Genomic DNA, 16,900 nt, shown 5'->3' with positions numbered 1-16,900 from the left:
TTGGGCAATTCTGGTTGAATTGTATTTACACTTATAGGTGATCATTTTCCACACCACATGAAGACAGCAATGTGACTTATTTAGAAATGTGGCAGAGGTTACATCATAAAACTCTTATGACTTGTAAGGTCACAAGAGTTTCTTAAGGTTCTCTTATGTCTTCAGGACAATATCACAGCCACATAAAAATACAATGAAAAATCAAGGTGTTCACATCCCGTATCCTTATTCATCGTGCTTAAAATTGTTGCATTGTTTAAGCGGTGCAGCTAAAGTTTCCTGGCATGTTTATAGCACGTATCCACTTTCTTGTTGACGTCTTTTTTTTTTCTAATACACCATGAAGACCGGGGAGGTAATAGCCCTTTATTCTCAAGCGATAAACATCCTCTCCAGTCCAGCGTGCAGTCCATGGAAAGCCATCTTAAGGATTAGTATATCTTCCAGCAGAGGCGCTTTCATTATATCTGTTATCAACCCTCAAAAAGGAAACAGTTTAGTTGAGAAGTAACTTAGTTTGATGTGTTTTGTAAGATCATCCTACTTAGATGGAGTCCCAATTCCCAAGTTTGCATTCTTGACTTGGGTTTCAGTTGCACTTGTCTCCTTTGCTTGGGTGGCCCCTCCCAGGCCTTTATCTCTCAGCTTCAGGTCATTCACTGTGTTCTTGTGTATTGTTGAAGAACAGAAAAAGAGCAGTTAACACAGAAAGATGGCCATGTGTGAAGTTGCAGCATTCCTCCATAGTTATAGATTTCTAGTTTATCATGGGGGGGAGAGGAAGAATGGAAGGTTAAAAGAAAATGTGGATGTCAAGGTAGTACAATAAAAAAATAAATCAAAGAGGCAAGAAAAATAATGTGGTGTATATTTGCAGTGTTGTACACTCGTGTTGATGCTTTAGGTGATAGCTTGTTTCTTTGGAGGAGAACTAGTCGTGTTAGTAGGTCAGGAGAGTTAAAGCTTCATAAAAACAGTGACCTGGGAACACAAAAGTTACGACACTTCTGCGATAAGATCAATGTTGGTCATGCAACGTGACAGAGATGGGGGAAAATCATTTTTTATAAACACATATTTATTCATATTTTCTTGCACAAATATTTACTTTGTATGTTATTTTACAACAGCCCAGCTAATTCAGCATGAATACATTTGAAGAGATTTCTTCTACATGTTTGAATGCCCCTTGTGATTGATGGGAAGAACTTATTGCATAGTGGAGGAAATTTTTTATTACATTGTTTCTATTTCGAGTTTGTAAGATTTCATGTAGAATCTCCCAAGAATGCCATTTGTTTTAGTTTTGTGCACAAACACTCAGAGGAAGTGTCCCTCAGAAGGCAACATTTGACTTAAGTCGATGCTTTTTCACTTTTAAATCATTGAACACAAAAGTACATCTACTTTTATCAAACCTTTCTTCACACAATTGTCCTTACTTTTGAGTGCCAGTTTAGCTCAGTTAGAGCACAAGATTAATGTACAGATGTTGAGCTCTTGCTTCGACTCCAACCTTTGGCCCCTTAGTGCGTGAAATATTGAATAGTAAATTTAACTTGAGAGTGAGCTTTGTTTGAACTGAAGTGGATCACCTCACTTTCCCATTCATTGGTCTCATTTTGTTACCTGTAGGTGACATTAGGGATACGTGAAGGTCACTGTTGGGTAAAGTCTTTTGTTATAAAAACATCATCACTTTTTATAAAAGCATTGATTATTAAGTAAGAAAAAATAATAAGGTGTGCAGCTGATATAAAAGAATATGAAATTGAATCAAGGAAGAGGATGCACTCCAGGACCCCAAAACTTTACTTACAAGCATGAAAGTAAACAACTTAACAACACAAAAGACTTTTAAGGATCTCAGAGAAAATAGTATTTTTAAACCACCAACCAAATTATAAACCCTGTGGAAACAAAAAAAGACAAGACATGTTCAGGGGTCAGAAAGAGCAACACAGAAACCGAGACTGATCAGATAGGGGACCAAAACTCCTCGATAGAGGTTATGCAAGCTGAAATATGTGAGAAAACTGTGTGATTGTGTATGTGGGTTTGTGAGAGAATGGGAGAGATAGCAAGATAGATGAAAAGGACCATCAGCCGAACTCTCCTCCATCTATCCATCCATCCCGCCCTCCATCCCTCCCTCCTGCCTGCCTCAGGCACTTGGTGGGACCGCCTGGCCCCATTTGGGGAATACTGATTGGTTCCCACGCAGGCTGGACTAAAACTCAAAAGAATCCAGAACACCTTTTGTATTTGGCTCCCTTGTATACCAAACTAATTGTAATCCCTCACTCAATGTCAAAGATGGGATTGTTAGGAGCAATAAGCTTTTCTTTAGCGTTGGTATTTCTCACACAGGTAAATATGACTATTTATTTAAAAAAACCTGTAAAAGTCAATAACATAGATACAAATAAGTGTTTAACATGTGTTCACTGTCATTTATTTAATTGTGTTTGTTATTTACAGATATCTACCTGTAATGCAAACGGTAAGTCAAGAAATGGAGTTTAATTATGATTTTAGACCTAAATCTGTCTAGGTTTTTTTCCCCTTTTTTATTATTATAATATAATCAATATTGCAATTCGGAATGGACCACTGAAGCAAACACTGTCTTGATGAGAAAAAAAAAAGCTTAAAACGTTCAATTAGGAGTGAGGAAAAGTTCAATTTCCGGAATTTCGGATTTCCGGTTTTCACCTGTATCCATCTCTCTTTTAGGGTGCAGGATTTTGTCAGCGCAAGCCAGCAGCTCCTCGTCGATTCTGGTAAAATGGGAAAAATATGTTGGGGCGACAAGCATCTTTTTGGACCTGCGGGTAAAAAACAGCACAGACTTTGCACCGGTTGTGGTGACGGCACCTGCAGCCTCGACAGAGAGGGTCGTCAACGGTCTGAGACCAGGAACGGAGTACATTGTGGTCCTCAAAGTCCTGCAGTTCTATTTTGTGGTGTGTACGGACACCGATGAGGCACAAACAGGTAAAAAGAAGCTAATTACGTGATGTTGAAGTGATCCATATGCATGTGTTTTAAATGGATGTAAGTGGATATAAAATTACTGGACTGCATTTTACGCAGAGCCGTTACCATTACGCACGAACTACGACGCAGCATCCTTAACGCTTCGTTCTCCCTGCTCTACTCCCTAGTACCCGATGTATCGCAGATAGTAATCGCCCGGTCAATGTCGAGTACTTCCTTCATGGTAGAATGGACAAAAGTACACTCGGCTGAGGTCTATCAACTGATGGTGATCTCTCAAGGAACCGGAGAAGTGCGCAACCAAACCTACACAAATCAATCCGTTGTGGTGGGAGACCTGCAGCCCTCCACCAACTACGACTGCTACGTCTTCACAGCAAACAACGCCGGGATGGGGAGCAGAAGCAAAGTTCGGACCGTCACGACCTGTGAGTGAATAATGAAGTCCATTGTGTAGAAAGTGAATAAACGTAAAAATACATCAAAATACAGTGTTACCTTCATGAAAGGTCAGCTACATTAAGTGCCAAAACTATCTCTGTTGAACCTTGATTACAGTCAGGAATTCAGTTTGTGTTACAGGCTACACTAAACTAAGATGGTGACCCTTAAATGGTAAAAAAAAAAAAAAAGAAAAGTTTTTCAAAAATGGAATTCTTTATTGCAAATAAACTTTATTGCAGTAGATCCTTACATCGGGAAGTTGGTCTCACTTTGATTGCAGTACATCCCTTAATAACGTTTTTTAAACACAACTCTCAAAGTGTTTCTTATTTCACATCCTTCTTTTTAAAACAATGCAGATAGTTTAATCTGAGTATTTGGGTATCTGAGTAACTGAGTATCTGAGTATAGAATTAAAAAAGGTCTGACAAAGAAGACAAAACAAAGTGGTATTATCCAAGGTATCCTTTTTTTGAACCTATCTTCCAGCCACTCTCGGAAATGATGACTGCTCTGTCTACAGATTTCATTAGAACTGATGTCAAATGAAGAAATAGTTTTCAAAAACAAAGCAGCAAAATGTTGGCTTTATCTGTAAAATGTTTCAGAGACTTTCAGAGACTGTCAGAGATACAATCATCTCATATAACAAAGACACTTTTAGCACAATGCGTAAATAAGAACATGTATTTTTTGGCGATGTTTAAGTGACAGGTCAACATAGCTGCACTATGTGAGTTTATTAACTTTAAAGTAGAAGGATTAATTTCTTGAGATTGAGGAGGCTTGTGTCGTAAAATATTTATGTCTGTCTGCAGTGGTGAATCCTCCGACGGCCATCACAGCGTCACAGACCGGGATTGGCACCGCGAGGGTAACATGGCAGCCGGTAGAAGACGTTCTGCTGTACCGAGTTGCCATCCAAGACATTGAGGAACCCAACAGCCCGCCGTCTGTGTACAACGTCACAGACACCAAGCTAGATGTTCAAGGCATCCTCCCATGCTCCACCTATCTAATATCCGTGTCCTCTTTTAACAAGTTCCTGGTGCCGAGCGAACCTACAGACTACACATACACCACCAACAGTAAGTCGCCACAGCCAAACTAATATCAATAACTGGTTGATTAAGATCTAGGTCAGCTTTTCTCTCTGAGGCGTTCCTTTCAGACATGCAGAATGTGATCCTTGGGGGGGAAAAGGATTCAGATGCCCTGACAGCCTACTTGTGGGTCTGTCACTTTAAACTTTCAGTCTTAGGCTTATGCTCTACTCATCTTTTTAAGTACATTTCCATTACTAAAAGTTGATACCTTTAAAAACAGTACATATTATCCTTAGAAGAACACAAGCTCAAAGACATTTTGCTTTCTTTTCTCTCGCATTGTTTGGAAAAGTCACATTTAAGATGTTCAAGAAATATTTTTTCTTTCAGGATAACAATTTAGATATCTAGACTCAAGTATTGGCCGATACAGCCGGGTTAAAAACAAACATATTGGTCAAAAGACAGTGATTTCTGACGTTTTGCTACCTTTCAATAATATTTTGCTCTCCTTTAGCATTGCACTTTTTTTTGTTGTATCAGAAGGACGTTAGAAAGTAAAGCAAAGTTAAAACATTTGTAGCTAGATGCTACCATCCTTTGTTGAGACAGTGTTGTACCATCCACTAGTTTACATTAGACTCTCTCTGACAGCAGCAAGGCCTTCAGGGTCCACATACTGTATCTCTAAAGGAAGGTATACAATACATTATCATTTTGCTGAGTGGTCACATTTTAATGGAGAATAAGATGAGGCCTAAAATTGAACCTTGCGGTACACCACAGGTGATGTAAGTGTTGGAACATGAGAAATCATTTGTATATAATGTAGAAGAGTGTTAACCAGATGAATCGATCACTCTAAAAAATAATTGTTGTTATAGTTGACTGTAAACAGTCAGTGATCATACCAGTAGTATTTCTTTCTGACATGGTGTTTGTAGAAAGTCTCTCTACAACTCTCAAAAAGACAATTCTCCTTTTGTACTTTCTTTCCTGCAGAGCTGACTCCAGTTTCTTCAGTGTCAGTGGACTACACCTGCACCACTCACTCTGCTGAGGTGCATTGGACGTCTGTGTTTGGCGCTGACTCCTACAAAGCGATAGCAGTGGGCGAAAACGGCACCGAGGTGATGTGTACCAGCCAGGGAACCAGCTGCCAGATGAACGGACTGAGCTGTGGCCAGAGCTACGTGGTACATGTAACACCAGCATCAGATAGCTGCACGAACGTGATGAACACCACCTCTGCCACTTTCCAGACAGGTGAGACACAATGTGCAGGTTTTGTGAAGCTGTGTAGTTCTCTGTGGCACCGTCTGAAAGCCTGTCCACAAGCCGTGCTGTCGTTTTTTAAACCAACCAGCACTTCCTCAGGTTTATTTAACTAACAGTACACCACAGTTGTCTTTGAATGCAGGAAATGTTGTCTAAAAGTGGCATCGCTCGCCTGGTCGTGTTGCTTTGTATCCCAGCAAATTTTGCAAGGTGAAGCGAAACACTCCAACCACAGAGCATGGAGGCAACCGTCATACTGCACGTGAAGTAACCTCACCCCCTCATGTTCGGAAGGAAACAATGAGAACTGGTACCTAAACTGAATGTAACCCTTTTGGGACTTTTTAAAATTTGCTCCAAAAAGATCTCTATGAAACGAGTAAACACGTCCTGGATCAGCACGGTGGGAACACTTGCGACAGTACTAGCCACCAATCCATTACCTGTCAACTGGCTTTAGATACATCTAACTCAACAATAGGGATTAAAATCACTCATGAAATCAGCCTCATTCATCTTGTTGTTAATAGCTAAGAGGGTTCTTGCTAAAACTTGAGTCGCTCCCAGTTTTGGAGATAGAGTGCGTTAGCAGTGAATAAAATGGTAACTCTTGATGAGGATATATTTCTGAAATAAATCGAAACACTTAACCAATTTTGGATGAAATTTATAAATTTAACAAAAAGAACAGACCACCAGCATATCCGTGCCCATCACCTGACAGAGTTGGTTCCATGTCTATTTCGATTTTTGGATTTTACAACTCCACCCTGCCATCTATTTAGCCGAGGCAGATAATCCTTTCATCTCATGTGTCACCCTTTTCTCTTTAAGACTTTTTCTGTCCAACCCCAATCCCTGGGGCACACATTAGCTGACGTGACTTGGATGATGCTGAATATGATTTTATGACAAGTTACTCATTCATGTCAAGTGTATAGCCATTCAATACTTAAGGGAACACATTAAAATACCCAATCTTGTGACACAACACCTATTTCTCAAAGCCATAAGGTATATTAAAAAGCTACCTGCGTCATTTTAAGACTTGCCTTGTAATAAAGCTTGGCCTTCGATGGTCATCGATTTTTAATGATAACTTTTTCCAGAATATGAATTACTTTGACATGGTGATTGCATTCCCAACATAATTATTTTTTTCTCAGAAGATCACCTTTTTCCAAAGACAGATACTTAAATAAGTCTTTTCAAATGTTCTGTAAAGTTAGTTTTTTTTTCTAAAACCTTACATAGATAGATAGATAGATAGATAGATACTTTATTGATCCCGAGGGAAATTCAAGTCTTCATTCAAGTACATGTCTTTGTTTGTACCTTAGGAGAAGGATAACTGAGGTCATATCCGTTAGAAGTCGTTTGGGGATAGCTGTTTGCAACTTTGTTTGGTTTGGTTTTAAAATACAGTGCATCACTAGGTGTCAACTTAAAAAAAAACTGGGTCTCCTATTGAGCTCCACTGTCTATATCATATTGTGTTGTGTTCAGGCTGCCAAGAATGAGCCTGTGTTTGTGTAAAACCTGAAACCTTGTACAGTGAAAAGCAACACTGGAGTGTAATCTTGGGTATCAGGGCGTTTTAACCTGAAAGGAGATTTGAGATCACTGCCCTTTGATGATGATATTTAACTCCATGTTGAAAGCATATCTATCTATCTATCTATCTATCTATCTATCTATCTATCTATCTATCTATCTATCTATCTATCTATCTATCTATCTATCTATCTATCTATCTGTCTATCTGTCTATCTGTCTCTTTCCAATTTTGTCCTCCTACATGTGCAACCAGTGTTTTTTAAAGTGTTGTTGTAAAGGGCTTTAAATGAAACTGGTTGACAAATGATTGTAATGTCTATATTTTTTTAGTTCCTTGTCCTCCTAAAAAACTGGATTTGTGGCGAGATTGTTCCAGTGAAGTCATCATTTTTTCCTGGGAGCACACAAACAACACGGACCACTACATGGCCAAGGCCGTGGACTCTCAGGTAGGCTACAACATTTCGGACTAAATGTTTGCAGCACCTCAGAAGAAATATAAAATTACATTATCTACAGAAAACATCAACAATCTTTCTGCTCACACATTTGATTAAAACAGCGTTACTACCACTTGCTTGCCTGTAGTAAATGTAATAGCTTGCTACAGCTAGCAAACCTAGCGTAGCATATGACCAGACTTAGCAAAAATGCAACAAAAAGCAAATGACTTGTGATTTATTGTTTACATTCAGTGTTTGATTTCTGTATTACCCAGGGAGGAGTCCAGGAATGTTTGACTGAAGACAACTCCTGTTATTTCACACACACAGTCTGTGGACGTCACTATTCCTTCACAGTTTACTCCATCAAAGGGCAGTGCAGAAGCGAGCTAAGCTCGACCGTTGACATTCGCACAGGTACGAAACAAGTTGATAAACACTAATTTATATACTGTAACTTTGTGTATGAAACACATCATTTTATGTATTTTTTTATTCTACTACTTTTTTTTTAGTTCTATAATTTGATGAAATGTGTGTATTCAAAGAAATCAATGTAATAGAATCAAATTTGATTTCAGATTTAACCAGCGATCACAAGTTTATTTATTTTTTTAAATGTAAAATCTAGAAGTAGAAGTTCACAGATTACTGGTGAATATCTTTATTTACCTCTGATACTAAGTATTTCATATTCAGTGAGCACCCTCTGGTCAAAGATCAGACTGCCTAGTATGAACCCTGACAACAACATGAATTTCTGTCCTCTTCTTAAACTACAATACTGTTTTAGTCCCCTTCTTGCTGACCATCTTAAATCATTACTCATATTGTAAAAAGATAATAAGTTTGCTTCCTTTCCTTGTTTCCAGCCCCGTGTATTCCCAAGAACCTGCAGTCCTTAGCAGAATGCAGTACAGATGTTCTGCTCAGTAAGTGGGAACTGGCTGAGGGGGCGCTACGCTACACTGTGGAGGCCTTTGGCAACAGGGGAACCAACAGCCAATACAACTGCAGCTCTATGTCCAACAGCTGCGCCATACCAGGCTTACACTGCGGAGAGTACCTGAGCGTCTACATCACAGCTTTTGATGATGAATGTGCCAGCCCAAGGACGCTGGGGCCTGTGGCTGAGACAGGTGAGAAGAGGCCATGGCCATCAATCAAGAGTCAGCTTTCTCTTTCAGTAACAAGACGGATTATTAAATATCTGAATTAATTAATTAATTCCGATTTTTCGCACGAACAAAAAATAAAACCTGAGGTGTTTGTGAAAAGAAAATGATTAAGACATATCAACTGTTATCCTCCTTCCCCTAGTTCCTTGCGCTCCTCACAACGTATCAGCGGTGAAGGAATGCGGAGCAGACGCCATCACACTAACCTGGATTGGTGGAAGTGCAATTTTCTACGTGGCCGTTGCCATGGACAGCAATGGCAACACTCACAGCTGCAACTCCTTTGATTTGATGTGTAAGATCGGAGGCCTGAAGTGCGGCACCAACTATACAGCTTACGTCATCGCCACCAACTTAATTTGCAACAGCACTAAGAGCGAGATGGTCACCATAGAGACAGGTACTGGGCTTTCTTGAGGGTTATTTCAAGGCGTCTTGTTAGTTTTTTTTTTAGGTGTCCTTTGAAAGTAATTAAGGGGACATGAAGCATCAATGTGAAGTGAAATGTGAATGGTTTTGTCTGGAAAGAATTTCCAAACTTTGGTCTTTAATTTATTGTAAATTGAATTAGTTAACTTGTCTTAAACAATCGGCATGTCTCTCAAGCTTCAAAATAAAATAAAATAGTATGTTGTTTTTTATTTCACTTATTTCACTTAACTTTTCTCGTCCAGCCGCTTGTCCTCCAGATCGCGTCACCGCCTCTCTGGACTGTGCAGCCAATGAGGCTCTGGTATCGTGGAATGGCCAGCCCAGAATTAACTCCTACACTGCCACCATCGTGGATGAACATCAACGACTTCTTAGCTGCAGCTCAGCCAACACCAGCTGCAGGATACCAGATCTGAAATGTGGCCAGCTGTACACGGTCACTGTCGGCTACCATGATGGCATATGTCCCAGCATGCCCTCTGAAGCCATCTACATGGAGTCTGGTGCGAAAAACATGAAAATAAACTTTATTGTAAACTACTATAAACTATAATGTTAACTATGCAGTGGCTAAATGCTTACATTGGTTGTCCTCTAGTTTTAGCTGTAAAATTTAGCCCCCCCCCCAATCCCCACACACTTTTTATGAAACATGCTATTTTTAGTTTTGGATCAGTATGGAGGCAATCAAATGATAAAGACCTGTGAGATTCCCTGTTTGTACAGTTTGCTAACCTGCAATATAGCAGGACAGCATTATAGGTTTTTCTCTCTTCTCTCTGCCCAGTTCCTTGTGGACCCAGTGTGAAGGCCGACTTAGACTGCCAGTCAGGAGTCCTGACCATCGGCTGGAACGCGTCGAGTAAAGCAGAAGGCTATATGACGGAAATCACAAGTAGTGACGGGAAAATGACCTACAACACCACAGAGGCCGTGTTGAGGGTGGACAAACTCGAGTGTGGACTGGATCACACAGTGACAGTGATGTCCTTTAACAGCTCGTGTTTCAGTCATCCCTCGGTACTACCTGTCGGGAAAGGTAAGGGAGAACTGTGACTAATTTTGCGTTCGTTCAGTCCATCCTAGAACGTGTTAATTGTGTGTCAGATATGTCGGGAAAGATGCACGTTTTCTTTGACGCTGTATGGCATTCTCATTTAAGATGATTAACTATTTGTACCTCAGCTCCATGTGTGCCAGCTAATGTGACGGCGAACAGAAACTGTGGCCAGACTTTTGTGGAAGTAACTTGGCAAGCGAGCCTGGGCGCTCTTTCCTACGAAGCTACAGCCGTGGATCTCGATGGCCGGAGCTTGCTATGCCCCTCTACTGGCATGTCCTGCAGGTTGGAGGGTCTGGTGTGCAGCCAGGTTTATAGTGTTGGGGTGGCTGCTCTAAACCACAACTGCAGCAGTAATATGAGCTCTGCAGAGACACTACAGACCGGTAAGGATGATCAGAAATCAATCAGTATCTGAGAGTTTAGTTTTTGAATTTCTTTTCACCAACAGTTCAACTTTTAATCTGTCTCTTCTTATTCTGCAGCGCCCTGCCCTCCAGCTCAGCTCAGTGCGTCAGTGAACTGTGCCAACGACTCCGCCGTGTTAACCTGGGACAGCAGCAACAATGCAGTGTCCTACATTGGGAAGGCGGTGAGCGCAGATGGACACACTGTGACATGTGATGCAGGGATGAACCTCGGCTGCCCGTTGTATGGCCTGCACTGTGGGAAGACGTATAACTTCACTGTGTCAGCCTCGGATGGCGACTGTCAGAGTCCCGACAGCGAGCCTGTCATCCTAACAACTGGTGAGAGGAAGTAACATCTCTGATTTTTCCCTATTTCTTCATTCTCTGGTCCTTATAAATACCTGTTAACATTCTTTTTTCTTTTCTATAACGAAGATTCACTCTTTGTTGACCAAGCGTTTCCTGTTTTAATCATCTCCTGTTTCGTTTTCATGGATCCAAAATTGCACATTTCTCACCCTCTGCCTCCACCTTATATTGAAAAACCACAGTCTAAAAAAAATCAATATTTTACAAAGCATCATCGCCAATGGGCTCCTATATGATGAAATCGATCATATATAACATTTATTACTCCATAAAAGAAACAAAAAGTTAAGACACTGCTTTTTCAACCTACAATGAAGTCAAACTTTTCCGTTGGTGTTGGAAAACTTAAAGAGATAAGAGACGGCCGAAAGGGTCAAAACATACATGGTTTACTTGTGAATGGACAGTTTAACACAATTGGACTTAACCTCTGCTTTCAACGTGAAATCAAGTTTCATGTCCCATAGACCTGCGTTCTTCCCTCAGTAAATATATTCCTATCAATGTGATCATCTCAGTTACTAGTCTTTCTTTCTATTCTTCTCCAGTACAATAAGCTGTCAATTGTTTCCCAAATAATTAGAAATTGGACGATAGAGCAGCTCATGATCAGAGCTGTGGCTGTCTGTGACTGATACTTTGCTTTTACTGCTGTCTGGAATAAAATCTTACAATAACTATCATCACAACATCACTTCTATTTCAGGCGATGATTAAAAAGGCCGTACTCAAAGCGATCAAAAAGGTGTTCACCATCCAGTGGTAAAATCTCACAGGGGCTATGTTAACTTTTCATTCAGTCACATGGGAAACTTGACAGTTTAGTTTTATATTTTAAAGCAGAGGTAGTGCAAATACTTTCTGCTTCAGAGGTGTAAGTGCTTCATTTCTTCGAAGGCAGTCTTTAAGACGTTGTGGTCTGGATTTACTCCTGTTTGCAGTGGAGCTCTTCTGCCCCCTATCGCTTACTAAAGAAACATCTATTAAACGAGATTTAAACATTCCAGCACAACTCATCTTCTCATATCTGTACTTTACGTAACCGCTGAGTCTCTCTCTGTGCCTCCTGCATCAGCTCCGTGTGCTGTCCAGAGCGTGCTCAACACCCTGAACTGTCGCAACAACACTCTGACCATCAGCTGGATGCCTGGATCCATGCCAACGTACTACAACGCCACCGCAGTGGCCAGTGATGGGACTACACTCAAATGCAGAACACAGGGAACAAGATGCTCGATCCCTCATTTACAGTGCGGACAGCAGTACAATGTGACAGTCAGAGCCATAAGCAACACATGTGACGGACACAGTGGCATCCCAGAAATAGTTAATTCTGGTAAGTCTGACCCCACAAAGTTGTGTGGTTTATTTTGATACAGAAAAAAAAACCAAAGCGAAGATGATCTCGTGTTTCTCTGACTTTTCCTCCCTCCTCACGAGCCTCTTCAACATCCACTTTCTTTCTCTTTTAGTTCCTTGTGTTCCCGAGCAAGTCGACGGCGTGGTGGACTGTTCCACTAACACGTTGCGGGCGTCCTGGGCTGCAGCAGCTGGTTCTGCGTCCTATGTCTCCAGCTTGACGGGAGCAGGAGGTTTCTTTTCGTCCAGCACTTCACACAATGAAAGTTTCCTCTTCTCAGGCCTGCAGTGTGCTCAGACATACATGCTGAGTGTGAGGGCCGTAAACGACAGGTGTAACAGCTCTGAGAGTGCCACGATCTCAGCAATGACAGGTAAATCTTCATTTAAGCTAGAAGGATATCTGAGCCTTTTATTTAGGTTGCTTGTAAATATATTGTAGAAATAATTTGTTAATTTGCTAGATATGCGTTTTGTTTTTGTCAACAAATCCATAAAAGACTAAACAAGAAATAAATGGATGATTTAAGTATTTTCTATCTGCACAAATACTTCTCAATCTATTTTTTACTTGGATCATTTTTAATAAAACTAATAAGTAGTTCATTGATTCAAGTTTGCTGTTCCCTCATGTTTGCAAAACATGTGTTTAAAAACTGCAGTGACTTAAATTGACCTTTTAAAAAAAAGGATCATACAGGATGAAGTGTAAACTGTTTTTATAGAAACACACAGCTTTGGATCTGTTGTAAATATTCTAAAAATAATATAAAGGCTTTTAGTTTGTGAAATCGTGTTTTGTCAACATTATCTGTCTTTCCAACTTTCACATCTCGGTGGTTTTCTTTATCTGCAGTTTCTTTCTTTAGGTCAAGTTGAATCTTTTTTTAGACATTCTGCTGGTAGAATCTGAGATTTTGAAGGCATTTTTTGCTAAATATTTGAAGGTCCAGAATGCGCTTTATTGATAACCGATTATCCCATGTTTTATGCAAAAATTGAGCTTAAACCAAAGTAGAGTTGATGTTGCAGTCTATGTGAGTAAACTTGCCTGTTCAGATAGATAAAGTTTCTTTATGAATGTTTTTAAAAAATCTTATATCCACTCTCTCCAGCACCCTGTGACCCTACAACTGTGGCCGCCGCCCTGCACTGCTCCTCAGGTATTGCAACAGTGACTTGGGTGGCGAGCGCTGGAGCAAGTTATTACACAGTCCTCGCTGAGGCCGTCGGGCACGTCGATTCCTGTAACTCCACCGGTGAATTCTGTGAGCTGACCGAGCTGCAGTGCGGGGAACACTATACTGTGACTGTGCTGGCCGGAGACGGAAAATGCAACAGCTCCATACTCGCCAAAACCAATATAACAACAGGTTATGGACATTTCATTGAGATACTGGAATCGGCTAAAATGTTCTTTATGTGCGATTTTTTAAAACTTCGCCAAACTTCTAAAAAGACTTCAAATATAAAAGGATACTACCCAACTCTCTTCAGTGGTTACAAATGAAATGTGTTAAATCATCTTGTTTTTTTCTTTAAAAAAACAAAACAAAACTAAGCTTCTTAAAAATATAAGCTAGTGATGACTGGTCTTGTTTGTGAGGAGAGGAGGTTTTATTCTTTACTGTACACCTCACATTAAATATTAATAATGAACATGTTTTTCTTTCCCCTGCCCAGCCCCCTGCGCTCCAGTGATCCTAGACCACTCCCTCGACTGTGTCTCAAACCACGCTGTTGTCTCCTGGGTCGAGGATGAGGATGCCGTGAGTGTCACCGTCAACGCCACCTCCAGCCTCGGACACTCGACGTACTGCACATCCTCCACCAATGGCAGCTGTGTCCTGGATAACCTCATGTGTGGGCACACCTACACTGTCCACGCTGTGGCACAGGGGTTCCAGTGTTTGAGCAAACCCAGCACCACTTTTCTGATTGTCACATGTAAGTCATATTTAAGGCTTTTGTTTTATGATATCTTGTTAGAAAAAACGGCAAAGTATTTTCATTCTTTGGGGGTTGTATTATTCTTAAATGTATGTACAGTAGGTGTGTGTGTTTGTGTGTGTGTGTGTTTGATGATGAATACAAGATATCAGTCTTTAAGTTTCCTCGCTAGATCGGTTACATTTCTTAGGAAAAATAAAAAATCAAGTTATCGGCTTAGATGTTATAACATCTGTTTTTCTGACTGAACTCCTCTGTCACCCAGCACCCTGTACCCCTGAAAATGTGGAGTACACATACTCCTGTGAGACCGGCATCGCCTTCCTGAGCTGGGACGAGACTTTGGGAAGAAAGAGTTTCTATGTCAAGGTCTACTCTGGAGACCGTGTGGCGTCTGCCACAACCACCCAGACAGACTTATCCATACCCGCGCTGCCCTGTGGTCAAATGTATCATGTGGAAGTGACAGCTGTGGCTGAGCACTGTAACAGCAGCTTGCCAGGTGTAACTCAAATACAGACAGGTAAGAGATAATTGATTGGGTGATTGGAAGAATGTGTGTGTGAAGACAGTGAAGTTAAACTTTAATGTAATGTTTTCTTTTCAGTTTTTTTTAGGTTTGTTACTCTTAATTTTAAACTCCAAAGATTTATTTACAAGATTTATTTTCTGATCCTCTAGATGTCCGTTTGTTTGACTTTTTTAAATGTTGTTTGAATAGTTTTAGAAAACTGCATTTTGTTTAAAAAATATAGTAAAGACTTGTTGAGCTAGCTTGCAAAGTGTGAAATACATTTGTAAATGATTCATTTGATTGATAATCGTTGAATGCTTAGAGTGTTGGTCTTCTGTTTCCGTCAGCCCCCTGTGCTCCCATGAACGTCAGCGCCTCCCTGGTGTGTGAAAACAACACAGCCGTGGTGAGCTGGGATCAAAGCGCCTATGCGGTCTCCTATAAAGTGGTGGCGAACAGCAGAGACGGTGATGTCAAACAGTGCACCACAAACGACACAAGTTGTAACCTACCCAACATGCACTGTGCCCAGACCTACATAATCATGGTCACGCCTCACTCGGATGTCTGCAAGGGCTTCGACAGTTACCCAATCACTTACATAGCAGGTAAGGGGAAAATGGCCCTTTATTCACTTTTGACAAAGTACACACATTGGGATTAATCTCAGTTATAGACGGGGTCAGTATAAAATTATATAAAAAATTAAAACCAATGGAAACCCAAATCCTCAATTCCTATCTACTCCAGTGTCTCTTGTTCTTGTTTGTTAGTATTTTAAAAAGCAGTGTATGTTGTTTTGTTTTTTGTTTTTTCATGTAAAGTGGAAACAGAGTCACCCAAGTTTATGTTTATTTCCCTGATACTGTTTTAACTTTTGGGTGTGGTAAATATTTCTAATATAGAAATTATGGAAAATTGCAAACCAACCAAAGAAACACGAACACTGTGTCTCAGTAATTTGGGCCAAGCATGAACTGATTTGCGAGTGATTATCAGAGGCCTTGGTTGTTCAGCGTGAAAGATTCTGTATCTACGGCTCAAGCTTAAAGAAACTATTTAACATTTGATTTATACTTTGGGAAACAAACTGGAGCCTTAATGGCTAATGATGCATGTGTATGCAAACTGAGTGCTACAATATGAGCATTAAGAGACCAACTGAAATGAATGCTTTCATTGCTCTAAGCAACATTTGTGTGCAGTCAGACAGATGTCTGTTACACCCACAGTTTTATTATATGCTCTCAGCAGAAGGAGCTATTTTGATACAATAATGTATGTTCATTATTTAAAGCTGAATTTCAGAGGCTTTAATGTGTTTGCCATGTAGAGATATTAAGTTCATTCTAATACAAGCTCACGCCCTCTTAACTTTCTTTAACAAATCCACCCTTCTTCGTTTTCCTTCAGGCCCCTGCCCTCCCACCAACGTCCATGTGTCCCTGCAGTGTGTCGGTAACATTGGTCACGTGACCTGGGATGCTGCCCTACAAGCAGATCTCTATGTGGCCACAGCGATACCCTCTGCAGTGGACGAACACAACTACACCTGCTCTGCCAATGGGACAAACTGTGACCTCTCAGACCTTCACTGTGGAGAGACAGCGGCTGTCACGGTCATCACCATTGAAAGAGGCTGCATGAGCCAACCCAGTCTGCCTTTTACTTTCCAGTCAGGTATGAGAATTAAGAAGGAGATAATGAAGGAGTGTTAGGAAATGTGTTATTTTGACTCTAAAACAGTAATTACTGTATCTGGTGAGGTGAACTGCTTCATGAACTATCAGTAGCTAAAAGGACAATACAGTAGTTAGCGAGGTCTTGGGATACGACAATAGATGAGTGTTTTTATTTAAG

The 16,900-nt window shown here is 40.5% G+C and overlaps 1 protein-coding gene across 1 annotated transcript in view; it reads left to right on the top strand.

Moving 5' to 3' along the window:
* Positions 1-3,265: 3,265 nt before the first annotated feature.
* The window catches only part of fndc7b (fibronectin type III domain containing 7b), a gene marked incomplete at its 5' end in the record, with an annotated part of 37,592 nt that continues 23,957 nt past the window's right edge, over positions 3,266-16,900 (top strand). Inside the window, 18 exons of the mRNA XM_079351074.1 lie at positions 3,266-3,428; positions 4,263-4,532; positions 5,493-5,756; positions 7,656-7,774; positions 8,044-8,185; positions 8,641-8,907; positions 9,089-9,346; positions 9,621-9,881; positions 10,166-10,417; positions 10,564-10,824; positions 10,924-11,187; positions 12,293-12,553; positions 12,690-12,950; positions 13,692-13,949; positions 14,260-14,523; positions 14,792-15,049; positions 15,388-15,648; positions 16,454-16,720. Of these exons, the coding sequence (XP_079207200.1) occupies positions 3,266-3,428; positions 4,263-4,532; positions 5,493-5,756; positions 7,656-7,774; positions 8,044-8,185; positions 8,641-8,907; positions 9,089-9,346; positions 9,621-9,881; positions 10,166-10,417; positions 10,564-10,824; positions 10,924-11,187; positions 12,293-12,553; positions 12,690-12,950; positions 13,692-13,949; positions 14,260-14,523; positions 14,792-15,049; positions 15,388-15,648; positions 16,454-16,720 (4,351 nt within the window). The remainder of the gene's footprint in view (positions 3,429-4,262; positions 4,533-5,492; positions 5,757-7,655; positions 7,775-8,043; positions 8,186-8,640; positions 8,908-9,088; positions 9,347-9,620; positions 9,882-10,165; positions 10,418-10,563; positions 10,825-10,923; positions 11,188-12,292; positions 12,554-12,689; positions 12,951-13,691; positions 13,950-14,259; positions 14,524-14,791; positions 15,050-15,387; positions 15,649-16,453; positions 16,721-16,900) is intronic.

This window comes from Symphodus melops (assembly GCF_947650265.1).
Source record: "Symphodus melops genome assembly, chromosome: 8".
NCBI classification, from domain to species: Eukaryota; Metazoa; Chordata; class Actinopteri; order Labriformes; family Labridae; genus Symphodus; species Symphodus melops.
The sequence above is the reverse complement of the archived record's forward strand: the minus strand, read 5'-3'. Positions and strand labels throughout refer to the sequence as shown.